The sequence below is a fragment of the Sminthopsis crassicaudata genome, chromosome 6, assembly GCF_048593235.1.
Source record: "Sminthopsis crassicaudata isolate SCR6 chromosome 6, ASM4859323v1, whole genome shotgun sequence".
NCBI classification, from domain to species: Eukaryota; Metazoa; Chordata; class Mammalia; order Dasyuromorphia; family Dasyuridae; genus Sminthopsis; species Sminthopsis crassicaudata.
The window spans coordinates 41,866,490-41,884,095 of NC_133622.1; the positions used below are offsets into that span (position 1 = coordinate 41,866,490).

The 17,606-nt window shown below is 34.9% G+C and overlaps 1 protein-coding gene across 1 annotated transcript in view; it reads left to right on the forward strand.

Annotated features, from left to right (window-relative positions):
* SPMAP2L (sperm microtubule associated protein 2 like) overlaps positions 1-16,173 on the forward strand; it is a 52,628-nt gene extending 36,455 nt beyond the window's left edge. Inside the window, exons 7-10 of the mRNA XM_074275742.1 lie at positions 3,619-3,739; positions 12,577-12,708; positions 14,367-14,542; positions 15,914-16,173. Of these exons, the coding sequence (XP_074131843.1) occupies positions 3,619-3,739; positions 12,577-12,708; positions 14,367-14,542; positions 15,914-16,028 (544 nt within the window). The 3' untranslated portion in view covers positions 16,029-16,173. The remainder of the gene's footprint in view (positions 1-3,618; positions 3,740-12,576; positions 12,709-14,366; positions 14,543-15,913) is intronic.
* Positions 16,174-17,606: the final 1,433 nt, after the last annotated feature.

Consider the following 17,606-nt stretch of genomic DNA (forward strand, 5'->3'; position numbering starts at 1 on the left):
TAACATCACTATCACTTCCTAATTATGCTCACCTGCCCCTCACAGAACTCTCCCCTATAACAATTAAGTATAGTCAGGCAAATCAAATCAATACAATGACCATGGCTTAAAATAGATCCCTTATTCCACACCTGTCTGCCAAAAGGTGAAGGTATACTTTTATTTTTAATCCTATGATGTCCCCTTAGGTCCCCACATATAGATTTTTCAAGTCCTTCCATTGGTATTTTCCTTTGCATTGTTATTTTGATCATCATGTAAATAGTTCTCCTTGTTCATTTTATTTCCCCCAGTCTTGTGAAATGAATCTGGCCACTCTTCATAGTAGAAAGATCAATGAAAAAAAATTGTAATAGAAGAAATGTGACCTGGGTCGATGTACAGTTAGGTATATTGGAGGTTAGTTGAAAAACCAAACCCAATCAATGCCATCCAGAAGGGAGGTCTCAATTGTCATGCACTTGATCCATTGGATAAATAGAATAGCATTTCAAATGATCTAGAGCTGGGAGGGATAGATAATATGGGGGATGACTGAATTAAGATTCAGAAAGGTCTCAAGTAAGCTTTAACTATGAGCTAAAATAAGATTAAATCAACAGCTACAGTTTTATAATTCTTTGGTTAAGAGCAATTCACATGAAAAAGGCATTCAAATAATCATGGCCCAAGCTTAAAATAAAGCCATCAGTAAAACACAGCTGCTAAGAAAACTAGATTAATTACAGACTGGATTTGTACTTAGTATTATTGCATACAGAGCTAGGGGAGAGGTCATCTCACTAAATTCTCCACTAATCAGACAATTTCTTAAGTGCTGTAGACAATTCCTGGGAGTTACCCTTGCTGGAGTAGTGATAAATTGTAGAATATTTAGAAAAGGATTACCAGGATGAGAGATCTAAAAACTAGATTACATAAAGATTGAGGAAACAAGGGAGGGTTGGCCAGAAAAAGAGAAGGCTTAAGGGGGAAGAAGACAAGATCATTCATTGTAAGCAAATATTTAAAGAAAACGTTGTCATGAAAAAGGGATTATATTTCATCTAGGTCCTTCCAAAGGGAAGAATTAGGAATAATGAATGAAAAATTACATGCAAGCAGATTTTGGCCCAATATTTGAAAAGTTAACTTCTTTCCTTCCTTTTCTTCTTTTTCTTTTTTCCTTCCTTTCTTCCCTTTCCTTTATTACTTCCCTTCCTTCCTTTCGTTCCCCTCTTTCCTTCCCTCCCTTCTTTCTCTTTCTTCATTCTTCCCTTTTCCTTCTTTCCTTCCTTTCATCCATCTTTCCTTTCTTTCTTTCATTTTTTCTTCCTCCCTTCCTTCTTCCTCCCTTCCTTCTTCCTCCCTCCTTTCCTCTCTTCCTTCCTCCCTCCTTCCCTTCCTTCTTTCTTTCCTCCCTCCCTCCCTTCCTTCTTTCTTTCCTTCCTTCCTTCTCGCTCCCTTCCTCCCTCCTGATTTCTCTCTCTCTCCCTGAGTCAATTAATTCATTTCAATTCACTTAATAACTGATGAGTGTGTGCCAGGTATGGGAGCAAGCTTAGAGGATGAAGGAGGAGGAGAGAAAAAGTCAAATTTAATAGTGGAGGAAAATATAAACAAAAAAGGAAAGAATTTAAATAAAAAAGGCAGTAAAGAGAATAACATAGTAAGAGCCAGCTACTACTACAAGAGATAATTTTATTTTTATTTTATTTTTTTAAATTTAATTTAAATTTTTCCCCCCTGAGGCTGGGGTTAAATGACTTGCCCAGGGTCACACAGCTAGGAAGTGTTAAATGTCTGAGATCACATTTGAACTCAGATCCTTCTGAATTCAGGGCTGGTGCTCTATCCACTGCGCCACCTAGCTGCCCCAAGAGATCACCTTAAAGCTCAGGTTCCTTTTGCAAAAATAGAATAATTTTGATACCCTACACATTCCTCTGCTTTCTTGAACAAAGGTTGCTGAATATATTGCACTTTTTTTTTTTTTTTGTAAGGACCTGAGACTATCATTGTGAACATCCATTATTATCTTTACTATGCTATAATACAGTAATGTCCTGAGGTGGACAGGGATATTTTCCATTGGCTGAATGAATCCAGACTACTTTACTTTTGAGTTCTCCTATTTGCTTTTTAAAATTTTTTGTCTTTTCTTTTCTTCAAATGTTTGATTCTATTATCCCTTGTTGCTATCAGTATACCTGCATGAAGTAGCCTCATCTCCCTTCTAAAAAAAGCACTGTTCTAACAAGCTTGATGATCTGTGTGCTGATGAGGAGAAGTAACCAGATCATCAGGCTTGTTAGAAGAGTGTCACTGAGTCAATAAATATTTATCAAGCCCCTACTATTGTTCATAAGAACAAAGTCAGTAGGTTTCTATTGAGGAGCTGAGGGATTCTCTCTTCCTAATAAAATACTTGTATCTTATGAACATTATGACATCTATTTTTGTTGCTTAGAAACTTTTTCCTATTGATGTCTAGGTTCTCTGCTACCTCCAGTTAAAGGAAAGATCTGGATAAGGGACAGTCTGAAAATGAGATATTACGTATATATTTAAAAGTAGACATTTATAAATCTAATTTCATAATTATTATTGTTGGGTTGATCTTTCTACTGAGAGGCCTGATCCATTGCATAAGAATCTTATATTTTGCTCTTAAGAGACTAAACTCAATAAATACTAAGGAAATGTTGCAGCATTTCAAGGATCTCAAAATTTTATGGCCACTTTGGGTGCCAGGCCAGCTAATCTATGGGCCCGTGCCCATTTTCTTGATCTGTCACACATGTGCACATGCACATGTATTCTAGCTGTTCAGAACACTGCATCAAATATTTTCAGCTATGTCAGCTAGTTGTTTGATCTATGGAGATTATTTTAAAATGTAGAAATTTTGGCATCATCACATCCAAAGGATGTTTGAGAAACCATGGCAACCATTCTAAAAAGACCATAAGTCAAATGATGTAAAAGATAACATTCAAATGCAAAGAAAAGGTTATTTTTAACACACTTGGACCACAGTAGACAAGGTCTTTGATTATCTTCAGTGATTTCTGTGATAACTTTTCCAGTCTCATTTATGAGTTAACGTGATCTTTTTCTTTTTTTCCCCCAATGTTTTCATTTAGCTTTCTACAAAGAACTTGTGAATTCTTCTATCCTAGGCCCCTATATTTTCTATCATTCCAGTCATTAGATTTATAATTGAAAAAATGGTGGGCATAATATCTTTTAACTCAGTTTTTTATTTCATGTAATGCTAATTATTTAAAATTAATATATGACTTCATAATGCATTTAGTCATTTGCCTGAGAAATAAACTCCTTCATGGTTTATTATTGTTTTCATTTTTATGAGGGGCAGAAAGTGGAAGGAGGGAACATCAGTGACCTACCAGGTCCTTGGTCATTTATATATGACAGATTTCTATTTCTGCAAACTACTTAGTGGTCAATACTCTAGGAATTACATAAGACTGTTTTAAAGAGGTAATTCATCCCCGGGCAATAGTGTCTACCTAAAAATAAATTCCTAGCATAGGGGTTATGAGTACAATTGAACTGTAATTATGGGTCACATGCCCATCAACTGCAATGTTTCAAGTCCCTGTTTGCCTGCAGGCCATATAGCTCCCCTGAATGGCATGTGAAAGATCCTTCACTCATCCCTGAGGCTTCTGTCCGGGTAGTTCAACTCTCTGTGGCTAAACCTACACATCCAGACTTTGTTGCTCCCAAACAGGTAAAAGGGCCCATGTCAAAGAAAATGTATCTGACCTTGTGGGAATTTAACCTTTAAAGTGACCTCCTATCATAATCTTACAACTCTATTCCCTTCCTTCTTTCTTTTTTTCTATGGCTTATATTTTCCTTATTAAATTTGACTTTTTCTCTCCTCCCTCCCTTCACATGGACACAAGCTCCCTTAAAATCCCTCTTCTTCACCCCCAAAATTTTTCTATAGCTTGGTATGTCCTCCCTACTAGAACACTATTCTCTTCCCTGTTTTTCTATTTAGATTCTTTCCTTTCTATTGCTTATATTTTCCTTCATTATTAAATTTGACTTTTTTGCTCCTCCCTCCCTTCACATGGACACAAAGCTCCCTTAAAAGCTTCTTCACCTCCACATTTTTCTGTAGCTTGGTATATCCCCCCTAACCTTCCTTTTTTTCTCAGGGCAAAAAGTGTCCTATCTCTTTTCCAAGGAAAACTTTCTAAGTCTGTATCTTTGCTCTCAGGTCCAGCACATAGTTGTCAGTTAATAAGTACCTGTTGAAGTGAATTAACTGAAATGCCCTGCCATCTTGTTTCACCAGTGGTCTGTTTTCAATTTCTTCCTCTCTGCTAATTTCTTCCCGTCTAACTACAAACCTCTCCTGCTTTCTCCTAATCTAAAAAAGTCCCCCTCAGCACTCTACTCTGCTAAGATCGCCCCATCCCCTTGCTTTCTTTGATTTCCAAACTCTAAAATAAGTAATAAAATTCAGTGTAGATACTTCTTTGCTATTTACTCATTTTCTTGCAATCTGATTTCTACCCTGATTACACAATCATGATCTTGAGGGTGAAGAAGGAATTTTGAAGGGCAGCTAGGTGGTGCAATGGATAGAGCACGATCCCTGAAGTCAGGAGCAGACAACTCAACTCTGGTCTTCCTGACTTCTTCACCCACTACACCAAGTTACCTCCTTCAACATGACTTTCAAATCAAGAAATCCAAAATCCTTTTTTTTTTTTTTTTTTTTTTTTTAGTACTTATAATCAAGAAATCCAAAATCCTTTTTTTTTTTTTTTTTTTTAGTACTTATTCTTGTAGATTTTTGTGCAATATTTGACACTGCTGATTAATGCTTCCAAGGTACTGTATTATTCTGATTTTCTGAAGTCTCTCTACTTCTTAAGGGACTTTAAAATCAACAAGCATAATTCTGCTTCTTTTCTCCCTTCTATAATATCTATGTGTAATATACAATAATATATGCTTTAGGATGCATATAGTCCGTATCTCTCTCCTACTTCTTAGCTTTATTCTCTCTCTCTATTAAAATGTGAGCCCCTTGATGTGGGAAAACTGGGACACTGATACATTGTTGGTGGAGTTGTGAAAGAATCCAGCCATTCTGGAGAGCAATTTGGAACTATGCCCAAAAAGTTATCAAACTGTGCATACCCTTTGATCCAGCATTGCTGTTATTGGGATTATATCCCAAAGAAATACTAAAGAGTGGAAAGGGACCTGTATGTGCCAAAATGTTTGTGGCAGCTCTTTTTGTTGTAGCTAGAAGCTGGAAGATGAATGGATGTCCATCAGTTGGAGAATGGTTGGGTAAATTGTGGTATATGAAGGTTATGGAATATTATTGCTCTGTAAGAAATGATCAGCAGGAGGAATACAGAGAGGCCTGGAGAGACTTAAATCAACTGTTGCTGAGTGAAATGAGCAGAACCAGAAGATCGCTGTACACTTCAACAACAATACTATATGAGGATGTATTCTGATGGAAGTGGAAATCTTCAACATAAAGAAGATCCAACTCACTTCCAGTTGATCAATGATGGACAGAAATAACTATACCCAGAGAAGGAACACTGGGAAGCGAATGTAAATTGTTAGCACTACTGTCTATCTACCCAGGTTACTTATACCTTCGGAAGCTAATAATTAACGTGCAACAAGAAAATTGTATTTACACACATATATTGTATCTAGGTTATATTGTAACACATGTAAAATGTATGGGATTACCTGCCATCGGGGGGGGGAGAGAGTGGAGGGAGGGAGGGGATAATTTGGAAAAATGAATAAAAAAAAAAAAGAATTGAGGATTAAAAAAAAAAATGTGAGCCCCTTGAGAGCAGTGACTACTCCACTTAGCACAGTGCTTTGGACATCATAAGCTCTTAAAATTCCTTTTCATTCATTCAGTCCTCTTCTTGCCTCTTCCTACATTATTATTTTCAGCGATCATATCCACTGCTACATTTCAGTGATCAATACCCTACAGGTGATTCCCACACAAATATTCCCAATCCTAGCCAGAACTCTATTCTTACACATCAAACTACCTACTAGTTATTTTTGATTGGTTTCATGGGCACCTCAAATTCAACATGTCCATGAATGAATGATTCACCTTCAGCTTCTCCTACTTAGTTCACTAATTTTTGTTAATGACACAATTTATCTATGAAGACTTCAAACCTCAATCATCTTTGACTTTTTTCTTTTTTTTTTCAGCTCCCAAATCCATTCAGTCCTCAGTTCACAGAGTATCCTTTGTAATCTCCACTTTGTAATTCTCAAATCCTCTACCCGAAATTAATATTTCACTACCTTTTACATGGATAATTCAACATCTTCCTAATAAGTATCTTTGTCTCTGTTTGCAGTTGCCTTTAATCCATTCTGCATATTTAAAACAAAGCTCTGATTATATCATTCCCCTGCTCAAAATTCATTCATGATGTCAAATTGCTTACCAAATGCAGCCCAGAGCTTCTTAGCTTTTCATTTGAGGCTTTTCAGAATCTTGTCCCAGTCCCCCTTTTTTTTTTCATGATATAAGAACATGAAATTTGAAATCAAGAGATTTGGCTATTGGCTATATAATTCTGGGAAAGTTATTTATCCTCTCTGATCCTGTTATCCTCCATCCTTCAAGATTCAACTGCTTCTCTGATTCCCCTTTCCCCTCAGAAAAATTCTGTTTTATTTTTCTGGTGCCTCTCTTAGAACACGTTTTAAAAAATTCTCTGTATATTGTAATTATCCGTTAGTTTATTAGGGTTTAAGCTTCTTGAGGGCAAATACTATGTTGGCTTCATTTTTATATGTTTCATAATGTTTATTGACTAAGATACTTTTGGGTCTTATGCCAATTGATTTACATTGGTTAAACTTCTGTATAAAATTATAACAATTGATGTCATTTTTATTTTTATTGTTTGTCTATTTTTATTATCACATGATTAAACAGTTTTAAATTGACTTATTTGAGTTATATATTTTATTTAATTATTCTTCTAGTTTTTGTTTGTTTGTTTTACTAATTCCTGATCTTTTTTTTTTTAATTTAATTTTTATTTTATTTTATAATTATAACTTTTTTTTTGACAGTACATATGCATGGGTAGTTTTTTATAACATTATCCCTTGCACTTACTTCTGTTCAGATTTTTTCCCTTCCTCCCGCAACCCCCTCCCCCAGATGGCAGGCAGTCTTATACATGTTAAATATATTACAATATATTCTAGATACAATATATGTGTGTAGAACCGAATTTCTTGTTGCACAGGAAGAATTGGATTCAGAAGGTAAAAATAACAGTTTACACTCATTTCCCAGTGTTCCTTTTCTGGGTGTAGCTGATTCTGTCCATCATTGATCAATTGGAATTGGATTAGCTCTTCTCTATGTTGAAGATATCCACTTCCATCAGAATACATCCTCATACAGTATCATTGTTGAAGTGTATAGTGATCTTCTGGTTCTGCTCGTTTCACTCAGCATCAGTTGATGTAAGAGTCTCCAAGCCTCTCTGTATTTCTCCTGTTGGTCATTTCTTACAGAACAATAATATTCCATAACATTCATATACCATAATTTACCCAACCATTCTCCAATTGATGGACATCCATTCATCTTCCAGCTTCTAGCCACTGTGAAAAGGGCTGCCACAAACATTTTGGCACATACAGGTCCCTTTCCCTTCTTTAGTATTTCCTTGGGGTATAAGCCCAGTAGTAGCACTGCTGGATCAAAGGGTATGCACAGTTTGATAACTTTTTGGGCATAATTCCAGATTGCTCTCCAGAATGGTTGGATTCTTTCACAACTCCACCAACAATGCATCAGTGTCCCAGTTTTCCCACAGCCCCTCCAACCTTCATCGTTATTTGTTCCTGTCATCTTAGCCAATCTGACAGGTGTGTAATGATATGTCTTAATTTGCATTTCTCTGATCAATAGTGATTTGGAACACTCTTTCATATGAGTGGAAATAGTTTTAATTTCATCATCTGAAAATTGTCTGTTCATATCCTTTGACCATTTATCAATTGGAGAATGGCTTGATTTCTTATAAATTAAAGTCAATTCTCTGTATATTTTGGAGATGAGGCCTTTATCAGAACCTTTAACTGTAAAAATGTTTTCCCAATTTGTTACTTCCCTTCTAATCTTGTTTGTATTAGTTTTGTTTGTGCAGAAACTTTTTAATTTGGTGTAGTCAAAATGTTCTATTTTGTGATCAATAATGGTCTCTAGTTCTCCCTTGGACACAAACTCCTTCCTCCTCCACAAGTCTGAGAGGTAAACCATCCCCTGTTCCTCCAATTTATTTATGATTTCGTTCTTTATGCCTAAATCTTGGACCCATTTTGATCTAATCTTAGTATGTGGTGTTAAATGTGGGTCCATGCCTAGTTTCTGCCATACTAATTTCCAGTTTTCCCAGCAGTTTTTGTCAAATAATGAATTCTTATCCCAAAATTTGGGATCTTTGGGTTTGTCAAACACTAGATTGCTATTTTTATTCACTATCTTGCCCTGTGAACCTAACCTATGCCACTGATCAACTAGTCTATTTCTTAGCCAATACCAAATGGTTTTGGTGACTGATGCTTTATAATACAGTTCTAGATCAGGTACCGATAGACCACCTTCACTTAATTTTTTTTTCATTACTTCCCTTGAAATTCTCGACCTTTTGTTGTTCCATATGAATTCTGTTGTTATTTTTTCTAGGTTATTAAAATAGTTTTTTGGAAGTCTGATTGGTATAGCACTAAATAAATAGATTAGTTTAGGGAGTATTGTCATCTTTATTATATTCGCTCGGCCTATCCAAGAGCACTGAATGTCTTTCCAATTATTTAAATCTGACTTTATTTTTGTGGCAAGTGTTTTGTAATTTTGCTCATATAATTCCTGACTCTCCTTTGGTAGATATATTCCCAAATATTTTATACTATCGACCGTTATTTTGAATGTAATTTCTCTTTGTATCTCTTGCTGTTGGATTCTGTTGGTAATGTATAAAAATGCTGAGGATCTGATCTTTTTTCTAATAAGTTGATGATCTGATTATATAAAGAAAACTGACTTATGGGACTCCCACATCAGTAATATCTTTTAAAATACAATAAATTTTATTTTATGAGATTATTTTGTTGTGTTCTATGACTAGCACCTTTCTTCAGAAGAAGTAATCACAGTAGATAAGGATAAGATTTATGCACATTGCTTGATCTCTTTCATCCTTTCTTCTTGACTGTTTTCTGATTTATTTCTCACCTAGTCCCACAATTTTACTAGTCACTGAAGATCACAGTGCATTTGATTTAATTTGTAACGTCTTAGAATTTTTTATAGAATTTTTCTAAGTCTTGATCCTCTGAAACTGATTTTGATGTATAAGTTGCAATTATTTTCACAGTGATCTTTCCACAATGAAGTGGCCAAATGTCCAAGGAAATAATGGTTCTTATTTTCTTCCAGCTACAACTCCTGCCTGTTTATAGTAAGAATGTCAAGATTAATATGAATTAATTGCTACAGAGCATGTCTAATGGTTGGTAAATAGATAAGCTCATCTATTTAGAGTATTTCTATCAATTTGTCACAATCACTACAGAAATGGAAAGGAATCACATAGGACTAGGAGCCATTTTATATTTTTATTTACTTCGCAGATTGCTATAGCCAAGGGATTAATGATCAAGTGGCCAAGCCTGTTGGTGATAAACTTCACTGCACTTAGCTAGACTGGTTCTTGGAAAGCAGATTTGGTCTTTTGCCTAGGTCTTACTCAAGGCCTTTCCAGCATAGCTGAAGTTGCCAGGGCTTACATTCAGCTGGCATGCCTTGGAGGACCCAAGGTCACTTTTCTGCCCCAAAGAGGCATCAGAATAGGATTTTGCCAGGCAGAGAAATATTGTGTTCCAAAGCTACATCAGTTCTGAATGTAAACTTGTTTATAAAATCCTGAAAAGGAGATTGGTGGGTAATTTGGAGCAGTATGGCCTCATCAAGCATCAAGAAGTAGAAAATAAAATCAATTTAAAGAAATTTGGCAGGAGATCCAACTAAATAGTCATCTCAAGAGCGTTTAAGGATTAAAATGGAAGGACAACAAACAGAAGAAAAATAGAAAAATCTGCAAAGATTTTTTTAAATAACAAATTGTCTTCAACATCAAAGAAAATAGAGCCACCACATTTGAACTCTTAACATCAACATCATGAATATACTTATACCACAGGTATGCATAAAGCATGAATCAAATGTACCAATATATGCCTCCATATATGTCTCTGACTTATAGAAGATACTAAAAGTAAGGGAGGAAGGAGAATTGGACCTTATTAATGGTGAAGAAAGGTGAGCAATAGAATATCAATAAATATCAACTTATATGCCTACCTCTTCGTATTTATGTAAAATCTTTATAAGTCTCATCTATACATTGAAGTCATCCTAAATGAGGGCATTAATGGGTAACAAGCAACATTTTGCAATTCATATTCTGAAATCCATATATTTACCTTTTCACAGTTGGCTGAAAGATGTAGTGTAGATAAGATCTGACCGTGACTATTGTTTGTTGATTATTAAAAAGTATTTTATTTAGTAGAATGAAATGCTGCTTTAAATGCTTTCTTCCAATAAGATGTTTTCCATTCACAGATCAAAATCATTTGAGTCTTTGAAAGATATTTACTTTATTCAAATATCTTTTGATCATAAATATTAGATGAAGTATAAAACAGGGAAATGATCAAAGCTGGTTACCATTGTGATGGATGGAAGAGATCTATCACAGAGTTGAAATTGAAAAAGTCACTCCACATATTCCTGCTAGTAGAAAATATTCTTTTGGTTACTCCTCTGGAAGAGGTCTGTAACTACTCAGAAGATATTGGTCTGAGCATCTGCACAGGAAAAAACATATGGTTGAAATATCTCTTGCCCATGGCAGACTTGAATTGTTGGGACAACTTGGTGCATGGGTGTAGAATTAAACAAGAGGAGGGAAGAAAATGGCCTGTATTGCCTTTGAAAGTTGTTGTGAACATTTTGAAAAATTTGAGATCTTAACCTACCTATCCATCACTTACTCATTTTTATCAATTTTACAGCTACAGTATTTCTCACATCAATGTCCTTCTCAATACTCACATAGCTATTGCCAAATTGGTCCTGCTCTATATCTCCCTCTCCCATTCCATATTTCAGACAGCTGCTAAAGTAATCTTCCTAAATCATAGGTTTGATCATGTTACTTTCTTGTTTAAGAAGCTCCTGTCATTTTCTATTCCTTCTAGTATCAAATGCAAACTCCTCTGTTTGTCATATAAGCCCGCAATAATCTTATTCCAGCCTATTTTTCCAGGCACATTACTATCTTTAGCATGACATTCATTTCAGACTCACTAGTTTCCATGATATTCCTGAGACAAGACATCCAGTTTCTCCCCTTTGTGTCTTGGGAATAGGGCCTGTCGCCAGTTTTCTAGAATATATGCCCTCTCCCTATTCAACCTCTTTAGATAGAATCCCTAACTTCAAATTTCAACTAGCATCCTTTCCCACAGAGATCCAGTCCTGATTTTCTCAGTTTTTAATGTCTTCAAACTATGTATTACAAATTTACTTTTTATGTATTTTGTATCTACATATATATATATATATATATATACATATATATATATTTTCCTCTTATAGAATATAAGCTCCCTGAGGGCAGATGTTTGATTTTTATCTTTGTAAATCCAGAGACACATCATGGTTGTCACATAATAAAGTGCTCAATAGATGATCATTGATTAATCATATTTGATCTTCTGGAGGATATTGAGATCAGAATCAGAGTGTGAACAATTTTGTAATTTTTCAAAATGGTTGGACAAATTCACAAACCAACACAGTATATGTCTGTCTGTATTCTCACAATCCCTCCAACGTGGACTTTTTCCATTTTTTATCATCTTTGAAACATTGAAAATTATGAGGTGAAATTTCTGAATTGTTTTTACTTTGATTTCTCATATTTTTAGTGATTTGTAACCCATCTTTTATATGATTTCTGATTGTTTTTAATTTCTAATGCATCTTTTATGTGATTTCTGATTGTTTTTAATTTCTCATTCCTTTGACTCGTTATCCATTGGGAAATAGCTTTTAGCTTTAAAAATTGTGTCAGTCTCAACATTTCTTAGATATCAGACTTTTGTGAGAGATATTTAAGACAAAAACTTTTTTTTTTCCACTTGTAATTTCTCATTCTAGCTACATTAATTTTGTTCAGGCAAAATATTCTTTTTCTTTTTCCTTTGAAATCTATCCAAATAACATTTCACATTATCTATGCTCCTTCTGATTTTTATTTTTACAGTGAGATTTCTAAAAAAGCTAGTTGAAATTGGCAACACAATTATTCTCTTGGTATACACAATTTTCCTTTTTGCTTATGCTGCTAAGAAATGCAATTTATTGATCTGGCCAAGAAATGTAATATTGATCTGATTGAAGTCTTTGGTAAATTCAATGTGTACTGTTTTATTTTCTGTATACAGGTTGAAACAAAGATTACACCTGCTGCTCTACATGCATTTCCCTCATCAAGAGTGATATCTCTCTCAGAACCAAAGGTCAAGACAGAAACATTATACTTTGAAAGAGGAAGAAATCATTCACCAATTCGCCCAGTAAGATACTATTTTTTCCCCCTGCTGTCTTGGAAAAGATGTAACTTTTAACTGATTCCTTAATGCTAGAACAATCGACCAGATAGAAAAAAGCTAAAATTTAATGAGATTAATTGAAAAATTGGAAAAAAAAAAAAAAGCAAAACTTTGAAAGTATGGGGTGGAGAGGGAAACATAGTGAGAGGGAAGTTTCTGCGAAAAATAAGATTTGGGAAAAATCAATATGATTTAGGAGTAAAATATGGCCAGTAGAACAGTTTCATCCAGAACAAGGATCTAACGCGGCCAGAAGTATCTCTGGCTAGAACCCATGTAGAAATCTGTATTCAGGCTTCTAAGGACAGATTTGGTTAAGTTGGAACATATCCTCTAGAAGGTAAGTAGGTTGATGTGAAAGGACTGGAGACTGGACCATAGTGGGAAAGGTTAGCTGAAGGATTTGGGGATATTCAGCTTGGAGAAGGGAAAACTGAAAAACATATCGCTTATTATATAATCATATAATGTTATGTTATATACAATATTAATATATTAATTGCATTATATTATGTAATAATATAATATATAAATATATAAATAATATATATGTAATAAGTATTGGTAGGTACTTAGTGAGTGCCCAACTGTGTAAATTTCACATAAGGCATAATAACAATTCTAGATTATATGTCCAGGTATCACTTCTCTCCATAGAATACTCTTCTAAGATGGAACCCGTAACACATAAATCATAAACCTTAAGCTAGATATAAAAGGAATTTAAGAAATGATCCAGTCCAAATCCCTCATCATTTCTGGAAAACCTGAGTCAGAAAAAGATCATTTTCCTGAGGTCATATAGATAGGAAGAGGCAGAGCCAGAGCCTCTGAGAAGTCTCAGATTTTCTTTTACCCAAATCCACAGCTCTCTTTTCTTCCATGATGCCCCCAACAAGAAATCACACAGACTCTTCTTGGAAATTTCCAATGGAAGGGTTAGAGGAGAAAGCTCATTCTATTTTTGGAAAGCTCTCATTATTATGAAGTTTTCTTTATATCAAACCTAGATCTATCTTTCACCCACTGCTCTGAGACCAAGCAGAAAAAAATCTAAAGTCTCTTTCATATCAGTTCTGCAAATATCTGAAGAACTTTCAGATGAAACGAACTCTAGGGTGTATTCCATCTCCTTGTATTCCTAAATAGTTATAGAGGGGAATATAAATGAAAAAGTATTATTTTAGCAAAATCTTCATTATAAGAGACAAGTTAAATGAAAAATTATGGATGCACATATACATACATAAACACATATTTAAATTTTCAGGACTCATGTATTCTAATGTGAAATTTATTTATTAATTTTAAAATAAAATATTGACTAACTATCAACTTTGCTATGTCAATGACATGTAATTTCATTAGTGTGGGAGTTCTCTCCATGGAGGCAGATTGTAAACTATCTGGAATTAAATGTCTTAGAGATCTGCCTTAGACTCAGAAAAAAATAAAAAAAAAAAGCGTGATCTCTTATACCATGGCTTCTCTCATTTTGATGTTGATAATTTATCAGAAAAGCAACACAGAGAAATGTAAAATGACAGATGTGTTCCAAAATAAAAATCAACATGTTTTGTGGATTTTTTTTTTTTTTTTTTTTTTTTTGCTTTCCTTCAAAGGTATCTACTGCTGCCATGGCGGCCCATCCAAGTCCTCGCACACTGTTTCTAGCTAAAGCCAAAACCGTGCATGGCGATTACCTCCCGATGCGTCCAGTTCAACAACCAGTACAACGTGCCGCCCTAAAATATGTTCCATCACCTAGGATTGTAGTATTATCTACTCCCAATTCAAGGTATGCTCATACTGAGAGAAACAGTGGAGAAATGAGCTGGGACAAGAGGTGTTAATAAGGAGGAAAGTTCTAGAAATGAAACACTTATAAAGAAATCTTGTTTCACATTGGGTGAGAGTCAGAAAACTTGGTTCTTGTTCAAACTTTGGGGTTCATTTTCTGGCTGATTTCTTAGGCAAGTTACCACATTTTAGATTTTCTTTTTTGCCTTAATAATTTGTTTTTCAAATTATAAGTAAAGATAATTTTCATCATTCATTTTTGTAAGATTTCAAATTTCAAATTAAAAAAAATTATCTCAAATATAAAACAAGCCCAACCACACTAGGCCTTTATACATCTAGTAAACAATAGTTAACAAGACTAAAATGATTAATATCTGAAAATGAGAGTTCTGGAAAAGAAAGATATAAACTTGCTAAAAAGTTTCTTTTCTATATAATCATTCTGGTCACTGGTGAATTAAATGAAAGGCATTCTTTCTTTAGAGGAGAGTTGGGGAGGAAGAATTGAGTGACTCAGATTCACTCTGTGTGTTGTTGGCTGAGTCATAAGAGTGGACTGGCAGAGTAAGAGGGCTGATTGGGTTCCAGGCTGTGGTTTTTCCTCTGAAGTCAGTCTAAAAGAGAATGGGAAGGTATTGTGATTCAGTGATGCTGAAAAGTTGTAGATCACTTTCTTTTTCCTGCTGAGGCAATTGGGGTTAAGTGACTTTCCCAGGGTCACACAGCCAGGAAGTGTTAGTCTGAGGGCAGATTTGAACTCAGGTCATTTTGACTTCAGGGTTTGTGCTGTATCCACTGCACCACCCATCTGCCCCAAGATCACAATTTTTTGATGAAAATCTGTGAGATAGAGCAGAGTTACAGAGTAGTGAAGAAGGGATTTAGCTTTGGAGTCAGTATAATATGGCTTAGAATTCATCATGATTGGCTTCATGACCCTGGACAGATCCTTTCAAATCTTAGTATCGGTAGGCAACATAAGGAGCAAATTGCATTGGACAAAAGGATTTCTTTACCAGGAACTCCTTCCCTCATTGAAATCATAGGTTATAATTATTCTTGAAAGTAATATTTTTCTCCCTCAGAAGACAAAAGGGAGCTGGCAATAGTTCAGGAAAGGGGCTCAGGATAGATATAGCAACAACTCTGTGTGCTAGGTGTTTTTGGCATAAGTAAACTACTTTTTAGAGCTCTGCTTAATGAGCCCAGCTAATGTAGGCACTGGTGTTAATTCTCAATAATAAAATAGAATTAAATTTTAACTATTTTTGATAATTTAGTTTGTTGTTATATCAAAAAACTTAGAATTTTCTTTCTTAAATGTGATATTTATTTTCTGTTGATTTTTCCCTTTGCTTTGTTTCAGAACTCCTCTGACTATGAATACTATCAACCTAGATGCCTTTAAAGTTAAAGATGCTGCAAAGGTTGCATTTTGCTCACCGAGAATAGTGAAATTGGCAGAGCCTATCAAACGTTGAAAGTGCGGAACAAAATACTTTCAGCACCACTTATGTGTCCTGATTTCCTCTTAAGATGTCTGGCTCTCCTTTTATGCAAGAAAACATTCCCTGAGACCTCTGGGAGAATCACTGTAATAATTAAACAGCAGTTGTTACTTCTGAACACTTTTTGAGTATGTATTTGTAGTCTCCAACGTTCCCCTCCACCCCCACCAAAAAACTGGGAAATCAACAATAGTGACACATCCTTTTAAGTGATTGAGAACTTGCTGATGTTATTGATGAGCTTGAAGTGTGAACTCTTTTTTGTATTTTCTTGTGTTTTATGCATTTTCTTTTCTAATAAGATCAGTGTTTCCACAGTTTGCCAATAATTCTGTCCATCTCTCCTCATAGAACAAACAAGAGACCTTATTCTTCTCAGACCAAGTAATTGTGTTCCTATGCCAATTACTTTTAATTAGCTAGAGATTACATTATTATAAATAAGTAGACATTGAGAAGAAAGTCGGAGCTCTCTTAAACAACTTGAAATGCCATTTTGTTCTGGATAATAATATAAGGGATGAGTTTACTCCAAACTGTCACATTTTCACCAACCTTCCTCTGTCTATGTACGCTCAGTGTCATGTAAAATAAGTTCCTTGAAAAACCTGGGGATCACTGCTTGAAAACAGCAAAAAATTTGACAGGATTACTCCAAAAATTTCATCAATGGGACAACTGCATAGGCTTTATGTTTTCAAAGTTTCAAGACATGTAAATTTTACTTTAGATAAAATCACACAACTGAAAAGAAGACACAAATGCAAAGTAGTGAATAATTCTTGAAAAGCGTCTGAGGTAGTTAAGTTGTATCTCCAGACTCTTCCTGTTGAAGGGAATGCCAATTTTATGTTATGTAGATATGAAGTTTATATGAAGATCTTGTTTAAAATAAGAGTAAGGAGTTGATTAATATTAAGAAGCTGATGCAGGCGGTAGATTGGAGAAGTGAACCCTATGGTAGCAAGGTTTTTACCAAACATTTTGTCTGAGACTTCTAGTCATACATAAAGTGGTGAGAGTAGACTCTCAGGCAATTGTCATATACGGAAATGCAGCCTAGGCTATCCCAGAAACACTTTAGGATCACATGAGAAATTCAAAGAAAGTCAACTTGTAATTGTCCCTGTGATTCCCTGATTTCATCTTGTAATCCATTCTATATTTACCTAAATTACCTTCTATTTTTAGCATTTTTTAACTATCTTTTTTAAAACTTATTTTTTTACCTACCCTTAGCCACTTTTTCCTTTGAGCCAGTTTAAAAATCAGACAGTTCATAAGTCATTATAATTAAAGGGAAGAGAGTTGTTATCTACCTTGCTTTTAGATCCAGTGGAAAGTCCAGAACATCTGTTGGTTAGCTGTAAAGCCGACAAACTGACCTGATTTCCACAAGATATATGGTCCATCTTTGCCTATCTTTGTATAATTAAGGAGAGTCTTATCTCTCTAACTGATCTTTCTAGGCACAGAGGAGCTTGTGAATTCAGGTCCACTCTCAAGGTGTACAAAATGCACATGGATCTTATAAATCAATCAAGTGTTCCT